Genomic DNA, 17,915 nt, shown 5'->3' with positions numbered 1-17,915 from the left:
GACCTATTTTGTTCTGCTTTATTGAGACCAGAGACATCCCCAAATCAGAGGTATTTAAAACATTTATTAGCGTTAATCATTGTAGGTTAAATAAAACACAAAAACTACATTTTAGGGCAAAAAATATTACTAGGTATGATACAATTAATGTGTAAAACAGAAGGTAAAGTATTAACAGATTGCAGCATCCCATACGTGAAGCGAGTGGGTCCAGCCCAGTCAAAGCCCTTATATAAAAAAACCAGAGGAAAAGTACTTAACAGGTGATTTTAAACTGACAATGTATCACTTTGGTTTAAATAATTAAGGGTAGGATAGTAAAATATATCATCATTGTACTAAAAAAGTCTGATTATAGTCAGAGTGCTCACATGTATAATCTAATCACGCTTATTACCACATGCCATGAAGGGTTAGTGAAGACAAGGGACGACAGGTAACTTTTCTAGGTAACCACACAGACCCATGTTCCATTGTAGCACTGTAGATAGACCTGCTGTACCATGAACAAAAAATAATACTTCTTTCTTCTTTTCTTTTTTCTTTTTTTCAGCATCACTTTATTACTTGCGTCTCAATTCTTGGATAACAATGGTCTTTTTTAGATTTCTCAGTCTGCAAGGTGAACTTTTTCTAGAATATGCCATTTTCACGCATAAGAATGGCAAGTCAACAATTGTACCTACATGTATCTCCGTCTTCTTGCTACCTTTGATCCGTAACTATAAGTTCATAAAGGTGAAATGAACATTAACAAAAAATGTACTTACAGAATACAATGTGCAGTATATGAGAACCAGACATAGTGAAAAAACACTACGTGTCAGCATAACAATATAAAACTGTACTTATATACACACACATATGCCGAGCATATATGAAAACCAGTTCCTTCATAATCTTATTTTTAAACTAGTTCATGACAAGCCAGAAAAGCAAGTCACCCACAACTGGACAGTCACAGTCTTGAGTCACGGTGCAAACAAGCTCCACCAAATATCCTTGGCACTGCAGCCTATGCCTCGGTCCTGCTGCCAGCTCTCTTGAGAAAACCAATTATGGACAAATCCAGCACCAGCTGGCCAACCTAGAACTGCAGCGTTATTGTTATTATTATTGGTTTATTATTATTATTATAACAGATCAGCTACAGAGTCAGATGCTCCTGTACAGTAATCCAGCTTTTCACCAGCCATTAACTATTAAGGGGAATTCTGGTTGTTGCTGCTGAAGCATTTGACTCAGAGTTTGGGGGTTTTTTGTATGTAGTTTTTCTGGCTGTTTACGAAGGGTGGTGGCACTATCCAAGCAACACAGGCAACAAAATGAAAAAGAAATTATGAATTTTGCATTTGAAAATAAAAAGTGTAAAAAAAAATAATTGTAAAACCAAACCATTTCCCCATTTGAAGAGGCATGGTAAAGCTGCACTTCAGCTTTGATGAACAGCGGAGAGACAACGTCATGGTCAAAGGCGAGCCCTGTCTTCAAACAAAACGCGAGCAGCTCTACACAGCATAGCGGCCTGTTATTTTTTCTACCTGTGACTTCAGAGTTCCCTACTAACTCTCCATAAGCTCCCCATAACCCAAATCTCAAGAACGTGTATGATCAGAATCCTTATTAATTTAAATATTTTTCTTGACTAAAAGCAGAAAAAGGTGATTTAGATTTGGTCCACCAAATGCAAAAATACCTTTGAGCCTACTTAGCCAGCATTTGAATTTTAAAATCTGCCATAGATCCATTGTAACAACTTCCAATTTTAAACTACTTTAGCATATAACTCATAAACCTGTTCTGATTCACAAACAGCTCAACAGCAGCTGAGAGAGCTGGTTTTTCAGAACAACATCCCATACAGATCAGCATCAATTGCCATGCAATTCTAGCACAAATTAAGAGTATACAAGGTACTTGCAGAATTGTCTTACAAAGCCTTCAGACATCTCAAGTAGGGTTTAACGAGGTTTGAGATGTCACATTAGGAAAAAAAAAAAAAAAAAGAAATACGCCAAAAGATTTATGACAGCTTAAAAATCAGTTATGGATGACTAACTAGACATTGAACTAAAATTTATGGCACCTTTAGAAACATGGGTTCAATCTCAACCTTATTTTCTTGGTAACACATCTACTTTTACTGGGTTTTATTTAGGAAGAACCAGATCTCTTGCAGCATTGGGTCATAGATCCCATAAATTATATGAATCTGTGATGTTGGTAAGTTTGATATTTCTTCAGTGCTGCAGGCTGGGTTAACCTCTCCCTCCACAGCCAGGTAAAGGAGCCAGGCACCCCTGGCAGACTTGCTTGTACTAGGACGGGATGAAATGTTACCTGAAAGAGCCTGTCTCCCTCCTCACCTATCAACAATGATGACTGCTGAATTTTCACTTAACGCTGGACTACCTGTAAGATTGTTGCTGCAATGAAGCAGCGATGAAGATCTCATACCAGCACAGGTGACAAGAAAGTTGACCTGCAATACCCTTTCTCATAGTTGCTGTCTGAGTCTGTGTATTATCTGAGGGCGTATTTTCAAGCATGAGTGCTTTCAAAGGAGTCTAAAATATGGGGAAAATGGATTATATGTGAAAAAACAATGCAGTTTAAGACTCTTAGATGAAGCCCAGTAGAATGTTTCTCACCCGTAACTACTTCAAGCTCTCTGAAGATAAAGAAACCTTCCCATTGATTTAATCTGGCTCTGTTTCAAGCCCTGATAATTACTGCCATTTTATCAAAGCAATCTCACAACCAAGCAATGAAGTCAGGGGGAGGTTTTGTATAAACACAGAAACCCAGCTCTAGCCTGCCTGTTCATAACTTATTGTGGAAAGTTGTTTTTCCCTTTCGTTTGCTCTTCCTAAGTCCCCCAATAAATGTGCAGCGAGGTTAATTTTCCTCAGAAGAGAACAAATTAATATTGGGAAATGCAGGCTAGATTTTGGTTTTGAAGCCTGCGTTTCTCACCCTAGTTCCCATTTCCAAAGAAACTGATGAAATGATAAATTTTTATTTTATCATCTCAGTCACACACATTTGTAAAAAAATGGAAGTGGAGAATGCATACAGTTTTACATTATTTCTAGTTCATAACCACCTATTGGATTTTTTTTCTACACTGTGTTTTCAAGTGCCTCAGGCTTCAAAGGTATCACGTAGTGGCTCCTCCCTACTGCATCCCCACACAAGTGAGGAGACCACTCCACAAATTCACAGAATTGCATTTGTGAAGCAACGTTCTGGTTTCTTTTATTAGATTCCAGACTTTAACCCCAAATTATATTGTGCTCTTTAAAGCTGTTTTTGTACAGAAATATCATCCTTCCAACTTGAAGACTTCTCTGTGTGCAACAGTGAGACCATGAGGAGTGCAGCACTGGCCCCCTCTTCTACAAATCAAGGAAGCGGCACCTTCGAGCAGAGACAACATTGGACAGGGGCACAGATTTGGAGGAAATCTGGTAAGTAGTTGAGATTAAGCTGGCGTTTGCGTTCTTTTTACAATTTCAGTAATTAACGAAGCTTACAACCTGGAAAAGGAATCAATTCAGGCAAAGCACAGTTGGCTGCATCTTCACTTCTTTCCAGAGCAGACTGGAACTGCACGGGTCCAGCAGTCTCCTTCATGACAACTCCTTCTTTCACATACACAGCACCTCCTGACACAGATTTTGATTTCTAGCCTGTAAAAATTGCAACCGCTCATCCTTTGGATCAATTTTTTTTCTAGTTAGCAAATTCAGTACATTTCTTGCTGATTTTTACTGAAAGTACGAGATGAAGCTACAGATTTAGAAAAATACTAAAGCAAAGTCCAGCCAGAAAGATGGCAGAAAACCTGTAAGCCCAATTTCAGGTTTTAAAGGGTTTTTTCCACTCTATTATTACAGAGAAAACTCTGAAAACATGCCAAGTCCACTTTGCAATGTAAGAAAAGAAGTTTTTGTAGTAAATCTAAATTTTATATATAAAAGGATCTTTTTATGAAAAAAAAAGAACAATCATTGGTTTAAACAAAGAATTGGAGCACTTTGAAATTGTAATTTTGACAGGGTATTTGAGAGGATTTTCCAACTAGGATTTGCAAATTCCCTTTGAAGTAAAGCTTTCTGCTTTTGGTCCTTGCATTATTGCTCTTGGGAAGTACTGAAACTACCGCTTTCAAGATAAGGAGCCACTTCACTGGGATCAGGAAGTCCATTCTCGGTGAAAAAAGCAAATGGTGCTGTTTTTCAAGTAAATCTAAAAACATCAAGCTGGGTCAGCAGCACCGCCTACCCGTCTGTGAAGTCTGCTTTCCAAGTTTGATTGCTCCATTGTTACTGTTTTCATGAGGATCTAAGGGTGGAATTTGTCGGCCTGAAACACACAAGGAGACACTGAATTACATTTTCCTGTAGTAACAAAACATGCAGATAACAGAATGATTTAGCTTCTGTAAGAATTAGATCTGTGAAACTTCACCAGAAAACAACTGCCCCCTGTGTACCTTGAATCCATCCCCTTTCATCCTGCTTATGAAAGAAGATTCTCACATTTAAAAAAATGCATGAAATACAACTATCGAGCATGCATGCAGTACACTGAAATTATGTTATCCATGTATTTTTTAAAAAATAGTTATCTTATTGAGCACCTTACAAGTAAGAATGAGAAAATTCTTGGCTTTCTCCTAATTCCTCTTAAATGTAATGGTGCTAGTTTAATGAGATCTTGGCTGTCCTAAATCTGCACAGCGTTTAGTCCTTGTACGCTTGAGTTTTACAAAGCACTGTAACTAAATACATGCTGCCTATACTTGAAAAACAAATCTGTTCTTTTCATTTAATCCCCGCCTCCTTTGAGGGGGTACCATGTCTTTGCAGTTGACAGCTTTCATTACTTAACACAACCCCCCAACCCTCCTGACTTTTTAATCATCTTATGAGGTGATTATTTTAAGTGTTTGAGAGAATTTCAGCCATTACAGGAGAGCCCGAGATTTTTCCCAGGGGCAGAAGGCACTGCTCCAACTGTGTGTCCTTTTAGTACTCCTGCATCTTTTGTCTAACTGGCTTCCTACTCATGCACAACACAGTACGTGCTTAATAAAAAGAATTATAAATGGAAAACCAAGATCCTCCCAGGTTCAATCTGTCCTCTGTCTCTGGTGTGGGTCTGGCTTTTCCATTAAACACATTGTGTGATCTCTCCATCAGTATCTTGGAGAGCTTACAGTCACGGTAACGTACTTTCTCATTACCTTGTGGATCTCCTGGAATTTTTTTCTCAAGTTGAGTCTACTTTCTATGAATTACTCCTGGGTTTACTTACTATTACTCATGTTAAATAACAAGAGTAAAATATTTAACATTTGTTTGTTATATGCCACTTTCAGAAAGCATAAAGTTCCTGTGAACAGCTCATCATAATCCAGGTGGATTTCACAGTTCAGATTTCCCCATTTAGTCAGAGCTCTCTCTTGCCAAATGTTCTATGAATTATGTACCTGTGTTGAAGCCTGAGTCCTACAAATTACTTGGGAGAGTGGTTATGGGAGGGTGAGGTAAAACGCATTCCAATGAAATCACACAGCAGAATTTGTCCCTAAAATACCTTTGCTCGAGACTATCAAAATCTCACCTTATTCAGGCAGTTCTGAACAGGTATCTTATACAACAAAAGTGTGACTTTTGAAGCAGATAATGTTGTGTGTTTGTACAACTGAACGAGAGGGGGGAAAATTCCTCACATTACTAAGCTAAGGATACTGGGTTTGGTCCAACAGGGTGAGAAACAGTTATCTTGAGGGCTGAAGCACGTATAAGCACTGACATTACAATACTACACAATATTCAGGTCATTAAAATATCAGCTTCACACCCTGCTTACAATCTGTTTGGGCTTCATGTTTGTAAGTGCCCTTCCAAACTAAAAATAAAAAGCAGACTGGATGGTTATAGACACAGATGTTAGATGCATTACTTCTGCTGGCTTTATTTGGAAACAAAGAGAATCCACTAGTTCTTAAAACCCTATGAAGAATATGAAGAACACAGTATCTATGAGAGGCTTTCCAAGAAGGTAACACTGTCATGCAATTGTCGTAACAGTTGTTTCCCCCTGTTTTTCATTCAGTGTTTCATATTCCTTATGTGTTTCAAGTCTTTTCTACAGTACTCTTGATGTATATGTGAAGAAACAGGCAAATTTGTCTTTGGAGCAAAAAACATGGCAGGCTTCAAGGTCAGTGAGCACCTTGTCCAGTTCAGACCAGGACACAATACACATTGTTAAGAATCACCTTGATTTTTTTCATTTCTCAAAATGATAAAAACCACATAGATAACAACTACAAATAACAAAGAGGGAAAAATCTCTAGACCTAATATTTGCCAATTAGTTATTCTGGCCTTTGATCTTAAGTACTGTTTGTCATTAACTAGCCATGTTTTCCACTGTTTGGATACCACTCCCACTCTGAATTCAATACAAGAAAATAAACCTTTAAATGGTCTAAACTTTTTTCAGATTTGAGAAATATTTTTTTTAGTGAGTTTTCTCTCACTTATGGCTCTTATGACCAGATTTATTAAACCATCAAGTTAAATCATTCTAGTTTTAGTAACAAGACTTATCCCAGCCCAAGCAGCTTTTATTATCTGATGCACAGTTGACAGGATTAACTCTCTTGGAGCACAAGACTCAGTCTAACACTTGACAACCTGCTCCACAGCAAATGATAGAGTGATTTTTCGCCAAGGTTCAGGGAAGTGAATAAAAATAACCAATCAGAAATCAGTTTGACTGATTGTCTCTCCCTGGGCCTCCTTGACAGCTAGTCTCGCAGCAGATGCTGTAACAGAAAAAAGGTTTAAGCAACAGCAGAACATTAAGGATGCACAGTGAAATGCTGAGCCTGCATCTACACTCCCTGCTTCTAAACCAGCTCAATCACTATTGCTACCTAAAAGCACTGCGATCATCTCATCTTGTCATTCAGCTCTTGATAAATACAGCTTCAATATTGCTGACACAAACACAAATATAGCTGGCACCGAGTCAGCATCAACAGAGGTCATAAAGTGAATTCATTTTAGAAAGTATATACTCATTTAAAACATATATCTCACTGGCATACATAGTCTCTGTTCCAGAGCAATAAAAAATACCTCTGTAATAGATAGCCTATAACATTGTTAATTTATGCTATTTCTTTCATCCAGTCCACATCAGAAAGGAATAGTAGTGCTTTGACATCCAGCCCTGCAATTCTCCTGCTGAAGAAATAAAAAGATTAAGACAATTCCTCTTCAAACCAAAGACTACTCTGTTAAGGCAGAATCAGCTCAAAAGGTCCATGAGAGACTGAACTCATCTGTTGCTTAACTTAAAGATGACAAACTAGACAACATATAGTCTTCTACCAACAGCACATCTTAGGATTACAGATAAAACGGTCAATCACATAGAGAAAAGCAGATGTGTGTATATTTATCTAAACTCTGCAGATGAACTAGTAAAATGAGGAGTTTAGGGATACACTATTACTGTGACAGTATGAAAGATTCATATAGTTCCCATTACTGATATTACTATGGAGTGAGATGCTCTGACTGCAATTTAAAAATTAGATTTTGCACTTGCATTAATTAATTATCTGATTATATACTTCAGTTTCATTTCATTAATGTTCACACCATGTTTCACAGATTTTGTGCAACAAAACTGTCTGTAACCTCTGCACATTCATGCTGATGTCTTGGGGTCCTCCATGATCTCATCTCAGTAAACACACCAGGATGTGTAAAATAGTGTCACAAGATACTGCTCAAATGTGGGGGTTACAGAAATTGTCACAGTTCTGAACCACCCAGGTTGACAGGTGAGAAGCACTACATCAATTGCATCTCCTTTCTGGCACGTTTGAGTTGGGCCAAGACAGTCCAGATGAAGGTCAGAGTCTTCTCCAATGCCTGGCAGAGTTCCAACTCCTGCTATTGAATCTGAGATTTGTTAAAGAGATTAATCAGCACTCTGGGAGTTGCTGTTCTGAGAGTGCCAGAGGCAAAGAGGTTGTGAAATGGGAGGGTGGGACAAGAGATAAACAAAATGGAAAGGGAGAAAAATGAAAACTGGAACAGGGAAGCAACAGAGACAGCAGGGACTGGGTGAAAACTCTGCAAGTAGAACTTGAAGAAAGGCAGATGGGCATTGCTCTGCTGCAGCTGGAAGCAGGATGTATCATCACAGCAAAAGAATCTGCCCTCCTCGTTCCTTTTTGAATGTGATGCTCCAGTTGCAAGCCGAGACATCCATTAGGCTCAGAAAAATCAGGCTTGGAGTTGAGCTTTTTGGTTTGGTTTTTTTTTTTAACATGAAACTAGTTTCATCACTGACCTGTACAAGACTGCATGAACAGCTGGAAACAGCCTTAAAGCTGAGCATAAGGAAAAAAACCCCACAAGTGGTTACCATGCTGACAAAGGGACAAACACAACAGTGCATTGAACAAATACTTGTCTACTGTGGAAACAGACCGTGATGTGATCAACCTGAGCTGGCATATCCACGTTAAGTCAAAAGTTCAAAAGAACCACACAGTCCTACCACCTAACACAACTACAACAATTCTGCTAAGGGCATAAAAAGCAAGACATCACAGTGCTGCACGGTGGCATTCTGCACATTTCTCCCATGTGTTCTCTTCCTGAAAATCAGGTACAACTTGATTTTTTTAGGAGGCTGGAGGAAGGGGATATTTTCATTAGTGCAGAATGTGAAATTCATTTCACACTGCCCCAGAGCAACAGACTAGCAGCTGCCACAGCTCTTATGGCTCACCTGAGCAAAGGCAGACAACAGCTATATAATGGCCAGAAACTCCTCCTAAAATTGCGAGCTGTGTCACAGCAAGGTAAACCCCTGCAAAGCATTGCTCTCTGTAGAACTCATTAATAAAGCACGGACATCTGTGAAGTTATGGCAGAACGAAGCAGCCACATCCCATCCAACAGTTTTGGCATTTGGGTACAAGACTTTGTGCACGTGTAGGGCTTAAGACAGGCACTCTTACCTCCCCAAATACTTTCATCCTTTGAAACTGGTTTCACTGGTATTCTACAAGTTCCCCACATCTCTCACATAGATTATAAAGCTTGGCCCACTGGTCAGTCTCTAGTTTCTTCTCCTCTCCCATACTCGCAGTGGGGCAGGATTTCCCCAATTTACAGATATGACTGCTGTTTACTTCATGTTGTAAGTTTACATGCAAGGTAATGCATATTTACAATAAAGGATATTGCATAACTAAACGTAGTTAACTTGCAATTCTGTTAATACTCCTAATAGCATACCTAACAGCATCTCCATGCAAGAAAATAAAGCCTTTTTTTTCTTAAGCAAAAGCACAGATTGCTGAAATTGAAGTTCTTGCTAGGAGCAGCAGAAATACAACTAGATTTTGCTCATTTAATTAAAATCTGCAGAAAAAAAATATGTAAATTTTACAGGCACCAAAGTAAACCACAGAATTCCTAGTAACTTTAATTACTAAGAGATCCAACCTTGATTTGAGGTCCTGCTGTAATTAACATTGGGCTGTTTCGGCTTATTTACTAGCTTATGTTGAAGAGCTCTCCCCTATGGTTGGAGAGAAATTCAGGACCTCGTAAGTTTAACTTTAGGAGTAGTCCAAAGGCCAGTAACTTTTGCTTTATTCATTAAAATTTGAAAGCAAGAGAAGAACTAATACTAGAATACAGGGAGCATAAACTGTAAAGAATATAATGTCAAACATAAGTTAGGGCAATGTTTTTCCATCCTCTCACAGGGTGTCAATTATGAGCTTGGGCTCAACAACCCTACAAAATGTCAGTTATGAGCTTGGGCTGCCTTAAAAATGGTGTATGTGAACTGCTTCATAATATAAACATACTTGCTTCTCTTAAAACGTCTTTCATAGACCTCTTCAAAGTAGTTCACAGATATCCGCAGATCAGCAGATAAAGGATGAAAACTCATCACTCACAAAGCTTGAAAATTGCCCATCTGCAATTCCACCCATCCAAGTCTATCCGAGTCAGTGCAAACATTGAGCATTTGCTGGAAATGATCCCTCCCCATTCCACAGACAGACATGTCACACATTCCTCTCTAGTTTGCCCAGTATACAACTGGTTAAACTATAAACTGTAGAGACTGGGTTTGTTTTTCTTTTTTCATTTTTGGTTTGTTTTTTTTTTTAATCTCCCAGTATTTCTAGGAAACAAGTATTTGGGTTACATTAAATATTCAATATATGAGCTACCGGCAAGGCAACAGAAAATCAATAGCTTCATACATTTATAACTGAGCATTTACCATATGAAAGGTTGTATCCCGAGTCAGAAACTCTCTGCTCTTTTCAGGAAGCCTTGCCTAGCAAGAACATCCTTATCTGGATTTTTAAACATCAGCCTGTCTCTCCTCATAGAAACAGCATCAGTAAGACCTAGTGTGCTAACAGCTCTTTACACACTTTCTGTAGAGTGATTCTGATAATCTTACTTGCTTCCCTCTCACCATTGACGAAAGATGCTAAAATGCTTCAATCTTGTCCCCTTTGGTAGCACACTAACCTCCAACGCCCAGAGAAGCTGTGGATGCCCCATCCCTGGAAGTGTTCAAGGCCAGGCTGGATGGGGCTTTGAGCAAACTGGTCTAGTGGAAGGTGGAAGGTGCCCTTGCCCACTGCAGGGGGGTTGGAACTAGGTGATCTTTAAGGTCCCTTCCAACCTAAACCATTCTACGATTCTATGATTTGCCAGACTTAAAAAAAAAAAAAAAGTAATAATTGCGTGCCCATAGTTTATTTTTTTTGTTTAGGCACATGTTCGTTTCATATTTCACTTGGCTATGTATTCTTCAGCAGCTTACTTATCCTGCCACCTGTTTACCTTTGGACCTACTGATACAGACTAGTGTTAACCTGGGAGGTACAGTCTCGGCATGGCTTTTACGTAATCTTCTCTTTCCTGTCTGGGGCACCTTCATGCCCAGGGTAACAGGCAATACACACAGGCTGCAGAGAAACAGCTGGGTGCGTACTAGATTTGAGTAAGGTAACAAAGGCTTATTTGAATTGTTAAATGAACAGGTGTCTGACAATTACAAGGGTGTGATTGCTATTAAATGACAGTACACTTGGGGCAGCTTGTTTAGTCACTGAAAATTAAAAAAGTTTTAACGGGCAAGCTGCCTTCCCAGGCACAAGCAGTGGTCAGCGGACCAAAGCCCCACGACCAAGAAGGGGTAATACAGAACTGGTATGACCTCCTGCACAGACACAATTTTATACTGTATTATACTGCTATTGTATAATACATTCCTGGAATTTTTGCTGCTGCTGCTGAAGTATAAACCAGTGACAAGGAGCTGCTGTGCCTATGATTCTTCTAAGGCTCAGAATAAAAAGTTAATAACATTTGGTCCTATAAACACTCGGCTTTTAAACTACTGGAACATGAGAAAAACCACTATAATGTTAAGCGCTTTTTACATCAAAAACCTTTCAAGAAAGGCACTAGGAAAAATTTAGCCCAAGTGGGGAATATACAACTGTACTAAAAATATTATTTTCTTGTTTACAGAGAAAACAGCCACGTGCTGTTTCACAGTCACAGCAAGCCTTCAGTAAGGCAGTGCTAAATGTAACCAGGGTAAGTGCAGTGGCTTGCCATCTGAAATCACAGGGGTACAACAATCAGCCAGGAGCTGCATCCCATTACGCAACTCGGTGAAAACTCTCCGGCACAGAGAACACAGACTTGGCTGACTCTTGTGCACAGTCTGCTTCCTCAGCCTTATTCATATGAGTACACTGACGGCAGAGTCCCTCTCCTGCCAGTTTGCCTCACCTTCAAAAAATCAGAAACTGACTAATTCTAGTCTTTCACATCTTGTATTTTCCTGAGAAGAATTAAGGACAACGGATTTGTGTCGAGACTGTTATTAAGACATCCCTCAAAGCAGTCAAATCCTCAAACCCTGAGAGAAACTTATTGTAAAAAAATTGTTTAAAAACAGTGTCATATAATAACCTGACAAATGAAGTGAACTGTCTGTAATCTCTATAATTTTTCCAAGATTTATCTGGTTGTCAGCAAAACATCCCAGTTCCCCTTTTATGTTCCACCTTTTTTATATCATTATGTCAAGTAAGTTCTTCCCATTATACTATTCCACTCCGTTTACAACATTTTCCCTGGAAAAGAGACAGTTGCTAGACACCTTAGGAAGCAAAAATGATTATGTTAAAATACCCCTGGGAAATGAAAAGCATAAGCAAGCAGGAGGCAATTTTCTCAGCTAAATTAAAATGTAGCCTACCCTTTCTGTTTGGGGTATCAATTTCAAGAAGGTTTTTAATGGAGAAATTATCCATGCATGTTGGAATACGCTTCCAAATCTAGGCTGTAAAACAGCCAACACAGTCTACCTACAAGATCCAAGGTAAACAGAAGTTGTTGTGTCCCTGGTCAGAGGACGGGGAGCTGCACCATGCCCTTCTACAGCAGCACAAAGAGAAGGACACGAACTGTCAGGCAGTGTGAAAGGCAAACTAAAGCTGCAGCATGACTTCTAGGGCACCGCACAAATAAAATTAGTCAACAGGGAAGGAGACATGGCCACAGAAGGACTTCATACACTGAAAAGGCAGAAATGCTGCCAGGCAAGTTAGCCATAGCCAGACTTTTCTGGAAACTGCACAAAGACTGAAGTGGTATCAAGCATCCCAAAGTTATCCCTGCCCTCTGCCCAGTCACAATCATGCTACTTAATTCTCCTGCTAATTAAGCGTTTTTCACTTGGTTTCCACTATGTTTCTATAAACGTACACTACCAACTCTCTCCTTTCTCTCCACTGAGTATTTGATAAGGTCACGAGAACATTCACTGAGACCAAATATTTCTATATATAGAAATAATTGCCTGTGGAATTAAGTGCACTTGCCTGGGTATCTAGTTCATACTAAACTGAATTTAGCTGATTTTCATTTATTATATCCATTATTAGGGACAGTGTATGCTGCCAGCTGCAGCATTGCCTATCAAAGACAGAAACTAATTATCTAATTACATGGCAAGGATGTGCTCCTCCTCAAGAACATTCACAAACATCAGACGCAGACAATCAGTAAACTGTCACAAGAAAGAACCGGTTCCTCCAGACAGCCATGTCACACACTCCTTTTTTTAAAGGAGGTAGAAGAAAGGTGGCGTATTCTAGGAATATCAGTTCTCATTAACCATTTCAAAATACATCCCAGGCAAGTGAAGCAAACACTTGAGTAGGCCCCACCTCAGACGAAGTGTGGTAGATAATATGAGCGGATTATGAATATGTGAAATAAAATAAAAGACTTCAGGGAAATAAAGTGGAGTTTCTGGACTTGCTGTCTCCTAGGCCTCTGCACCCCAAAACAGGAATTCAGGGAAAGGAAGAACCACCAGTACTGGAAGAGGATGAGTCACAGAGCTCTTAAGAAATCTCAACCCATACAAGCCTGAGGATACAGAGTACAAGCCAATGCCACTGCAAAGCTGTTCCTTATCATCCCTATCTATTGGTTTTGAAAGGTTGTGGACAATGAGGGAGAATCCCTATGACTGAAGAAAGGTGAATGTTATGTTTGTCTTCAGAAAGGGCAGTGACAAGCCATGGATCTACAGGCTGGTTAGCCTCACTCTGCTTCCTGGGAAAATCACAGATCAAATAATTTCAGAAGCTGCTTCTGAGCACACAAAATGGAAGGAGGTGACCAGGACCAGTCAGCACGGACTTACCGAGGGCACACCATGTCCAGCCAACCTAGTTGCCCTAAGTAACAGTACAACTGGATCTGCGATTGAGGGAGAGCATTGGATGTTGTCTACCTTGACTTTAGCAAGGCTTCTGATACTTTCTCCTAGAGCATCCTGGTACATCCAAGCTGGGATATTATAGTCTAGATAGGCAGACAGCTGTGTGAAAAACTGGCTGGATCATCAGACTTAAAGGCCAGTGGTTAATAGCATGTATCTGTCAGTAGGCCAGTTACAAGTGAAGTACCTTGCTTAATACCTTTTATCAGTGTCCTGAAGGAGGAGAACATATGCATTCACTTCAGCCCTCAGATGATACCCAACCCAGGAGTGCATTCAATACCCTTGAGGGCAGGGCTGCTGTTCAGATCGCCTCAGGATGGGGCGGGGGGGGGCGGGGGACGCGGGGAGTAAAAATGGGACAACAGGAGCCTTATGTGGTTCAGAAATGACAAATGCCAAGTCCTGCTTGTGGGAAGGCAGAGCCTCTGGCTATGAGACAGGCTGGGGACTGGCTGCCCGGGAAGCAGCTCTGCCAAAAAAGACCTGAGGGCAGCAAGCTGAGCAGAAGCCAGCAGTGCACCCTGCAGCAAAGATGGCCAACAGCACCCTAAATCATACCAACCAGAGCCAAGCCAGTATATCAGGTGAGGTAGTTCTAGACAGTCTAACACAAGCTGAGTAATGTGTCCACTTCTGGGCCCCACAATACAAGAAAAACGTCAAACTGGCACAAGTTCAGAGGAGGGCCACCAAGACAGCCAGGGGGCTGGAGCGCTTGGCCTGCAAGGAGAGGCTGAGGAAACGGGGCCTGTCCACTCTGCAGACGAGACGGCTTTGGGGGACTGCAAAGCTGCCTGTTCATACCCACGGGCAGGGCTGCTGGTAAGACAGAGCCAGACTCTTTACTGTGGTGCCTCCGGGACCATGAGCAATGGTGGCCGTGAACTGAATCAGGAGAGGTTCTGACTGGATACACCTGAGGGATGCCACCATGAGGACTGTTTAAACATCAGACTCGGCCACCCAGAGAGGTTGCGGAACCTCTGCTCTCAGGCCTAGCCAGACAACGGCCCAAGCAACCTAGTCTGAATTCACTATCAAGTCTGTTGTCAGTGGAAAGTCAGACTGAAGGTCTCCTGAGGTGCCTTCCAACCTGCAAGGTCCTTCCCACTTGCAGCCAGAGACCAAAACTGGAACCCCTAGGAGGCAAACTGAACAAGACTGTTTTTTATTCTCCTCACAAGGAATGTCAATCTCATCTTGTTTAAGAGACCTGGAGAGAAAATAGTTTTTTTTAAATTGATTCCACTGCAATGACTATTTTCTACTTATCATAGCCTTCCAGGTGCATTTCTCAACATTTAAATTTTTATCAACATGATGATAAGAGCAATGGTATTGCCTCTACAGCAGGGTTGGTCTGAAACAGAAGTGGCCCAGGTCAGCATTTATACACAGATTTAGAAGGAATAGGCTTACCCCATATCTAAAATCTACTATGTTTTGCTCTGGTGTGTTCCAAGTCATTCTTAGTTTTCATCTGCATGAACAGCAGCCATACTACTGGCCCAGTGGATTTCTTGATGTCCTTGGGAAAAAAATTTTCAGACCCAAACCAGACAGGTATTTTCAGACCTCCAAATAATTACAAATAAACAAACAGATAAATAAAGGGAGCACTGACTTACTTATTCCTTGAAAAAGTTCTTCAATGTTAACAGCATTCTTTGCACTGGTTTCAACAACAATTGCACCTATAGATTCTGCATATTCTCTGGCATCCTTCATAGGAACCTCCCTAAATTAAAAAAAAAAAAATTACAAATAAAAGAAAACAAATTTTCAAAAAGAACTTAATTGGGGGGTGGGAGAAAGACATTAAATACAGCCTAAACAGATGAGCATTTGTATGCTATTCTTCCATTCTTTTCTGCAAAAGTAGCACTATCTTTCTTCTTCTTATACCATTTAGATCACCATATTCAAATTATCAAAGTTTCACCAATGATCAATCTGCAGATTTCTTGGACTTGCTGCTGAATCTTTGCCTTGGAAAAAGGAAGATAATTTACATGACAACCCCATCTGTTTGATTTTTAAACCTGACCCAAATAAGAAAAGCATTGAAACACTAGAGAAAAAGACATACAGCTCTGCTAATCCAGGCAGCAACCAGCACTGTCCACACCGAGTGTTCAAACAAGATAGGGCACGACTGCTGCGGAAGAAAATGATAAGAGCATCATATGCTTAAGTGTTTGCAAGCAGCAAGAAAATAAGAGAGATGCTGAAAGAAATAAGAAAGCCACTGACCCAAGCACATTGGCAAGATCAGTCTGGGAGTGCCAGGTTCACTGGGGGAGTACCAAAAGCTGGTAAATGCATTTTACAATGTGCAGAAGACCTCTGCTTCAGACACAAAGCAAGCTCCATGCTGACCTCGTAATCTGCCTCGGGCAGGTGGCAAAGCTGAATCTGCCTGTGTCCACTGCTGCCTGTAACCACCACTGTTCCTGATTTTTGAGCAGCAGCTTAGAATCAGAGACTGAACATGCCAACAGGCACCCTATGTATCCCTAGTCAGGGAGCACATGCTGAGACACCAGGCTGCCAACACTAGTTTTCTACTAGTTGTTCAATACATCATCTGATGTGTTTGGTGTGTCTTTATAGCTATTGCACATGCAGAATTTGCACCAACTCCTTCACCCCACAGCTCCGATGTACCAACTCAGAGACTCCTAGCACAATTTCCTCCTAGTATGAGTGCCTCTGACTTTAACAGAAGGTACCTAGGTGGAAGCACAACAATGCAATTTCCCAATTGGTTTATGGAGGTATATTTTTTAAATAAATTGGATCTGCTGCTCATGGGAAACATGCAGAGAAGCAGAATAATTGCCTGATTTATTACAAGTGGTTTTCAAAAAATTAGCCTGCAATTCCAGCATCTGGATTCACACAGCTTGTTTCCATTGCTCACTTCTTTGTATTACATGTCTTTTTATTGCAGAAGACACAGGGAAGGCAGCATTCCCCTTACTATTTCTGAAATGGCACCTTGGCCTTTATTATGAAAGGTTTCACCATCTGCGGATAGCCCTGGAGATAGAAAAAAGGAGCTTCATTCACTCTCTAACATATTATTCAAACAACAGTAAAGGAAGAAATTTGAGAGCACAGGGGTATGTAATGAAGACAAAAACTGGCTGTAGTTTAGATGAGAAAGCAAACTTCAGGAATCAAGGAAACAGTAAAACTGCAGCAAGTGAGATTATTCCAAGGAAATATCTTAAGTCTTCTGTAACGACACTTCTAAAGGAAACCTACAAATGTCCACAGCACGTGGGCAATAATTATCATGCCATCCAGTGCTCCCGACACCAAGAAAGCTGCATACATCAAGCGGCGTTATCATAATCTGGATGTCAACATTGCTCAGATCCTACCTTGTCAAAATAGAAAACCAAAAATGCTTGAATTCTAAGCTGACAGATGAATACAAACAAGATGAGGTGAAGGACAAAGGCAAGAACCATCAGTGGAGTGTTGAGAAAGTGTTATTCGAGGGCTACAGGAAAAGTTTAGAGAGATGTCAATTATTTCACTTTATCCTTTCCAAATCATCCTATTGATCCAATCTCCCTTGAGATTTTCTAAGTAATTACTGAATGATGAAATATTCTGGATGCATAGAGGGAAGATCTGAACACAAAATTCTGCCGAATTCTCTTAACAAAGGATCTGGCAATTTCCAGTGAACACATTTGTTAAGAAGATGCACCATATTTATAGGGAAGCAAACACTTCTTAGTTGCTGTAATGCCTATTGACTTCTATAATGCTCCAAAAACATTTTGGACACTCAAAACTTTTTAACATTGGAGTCTCGGCTCCTGTCTTGGAAACTACTTTTTAATGACCTGTCAGAAGGACAGGACACATATCAGAAGGAAAAGTATATTACTATTAAAGCATGCCAAATACTCAACAGTACTAGAGTTGACAGTACTATAACAAAGATGAGGCTATATACTAAACAAAATGGCCTGTCTATCTGCAGACAGTCCCTTCAAAGT

General features: G+C 40.2%; 1 protein-coding gene across 2 annotated transcripts in view; it reads right to left on the bottom strand.

The window, feature by feature from the left end:
• Positions 1-44: 44 nt before the first annotated feature.
• Positions 45-17,915, bottom strand: part of RAB31 (RAB31, member RAS oncogene family) — a 67,564-nt gene continuing 49,693 nt past the window's right edge. For both annotated transcript variants that reach the window (XM_055704987.1, XM_055704988.1), the window contains exons 6-7: positions 15,525-15,634; positions 45-4,368 (exon numbers count right to left, since the gene is read on the bottom strand). In XM_055704987.1, the coding sequence (XP_055560962.1) occupies positions 4,271-4,368; positions 15,525-15,634 (208 nt within the window). In that variant the 3' untranslated portion in view covers positions 45-4,270. The remainder of the gene's footprint in view (positions 4,369-15,524; positions 15,635-17,915) is intronic.

This window comes from Falco cherrug, chromosome 3 (genome assembly GCF_023634085.1).
Source record: "Falco cherrug isolate bFalChe1 chromosome 3, bFalChe1.pri, whole genome shotgun sequence".
Lineage (NCBI taxonomy): Eukaryota > Metazoa > Chordata > Aves > Falconiformes > Falconidae > Falco > Falco cherrug.
This window is presented reverse-complemented; position numbering and strand designations above follow the sequence as displayed.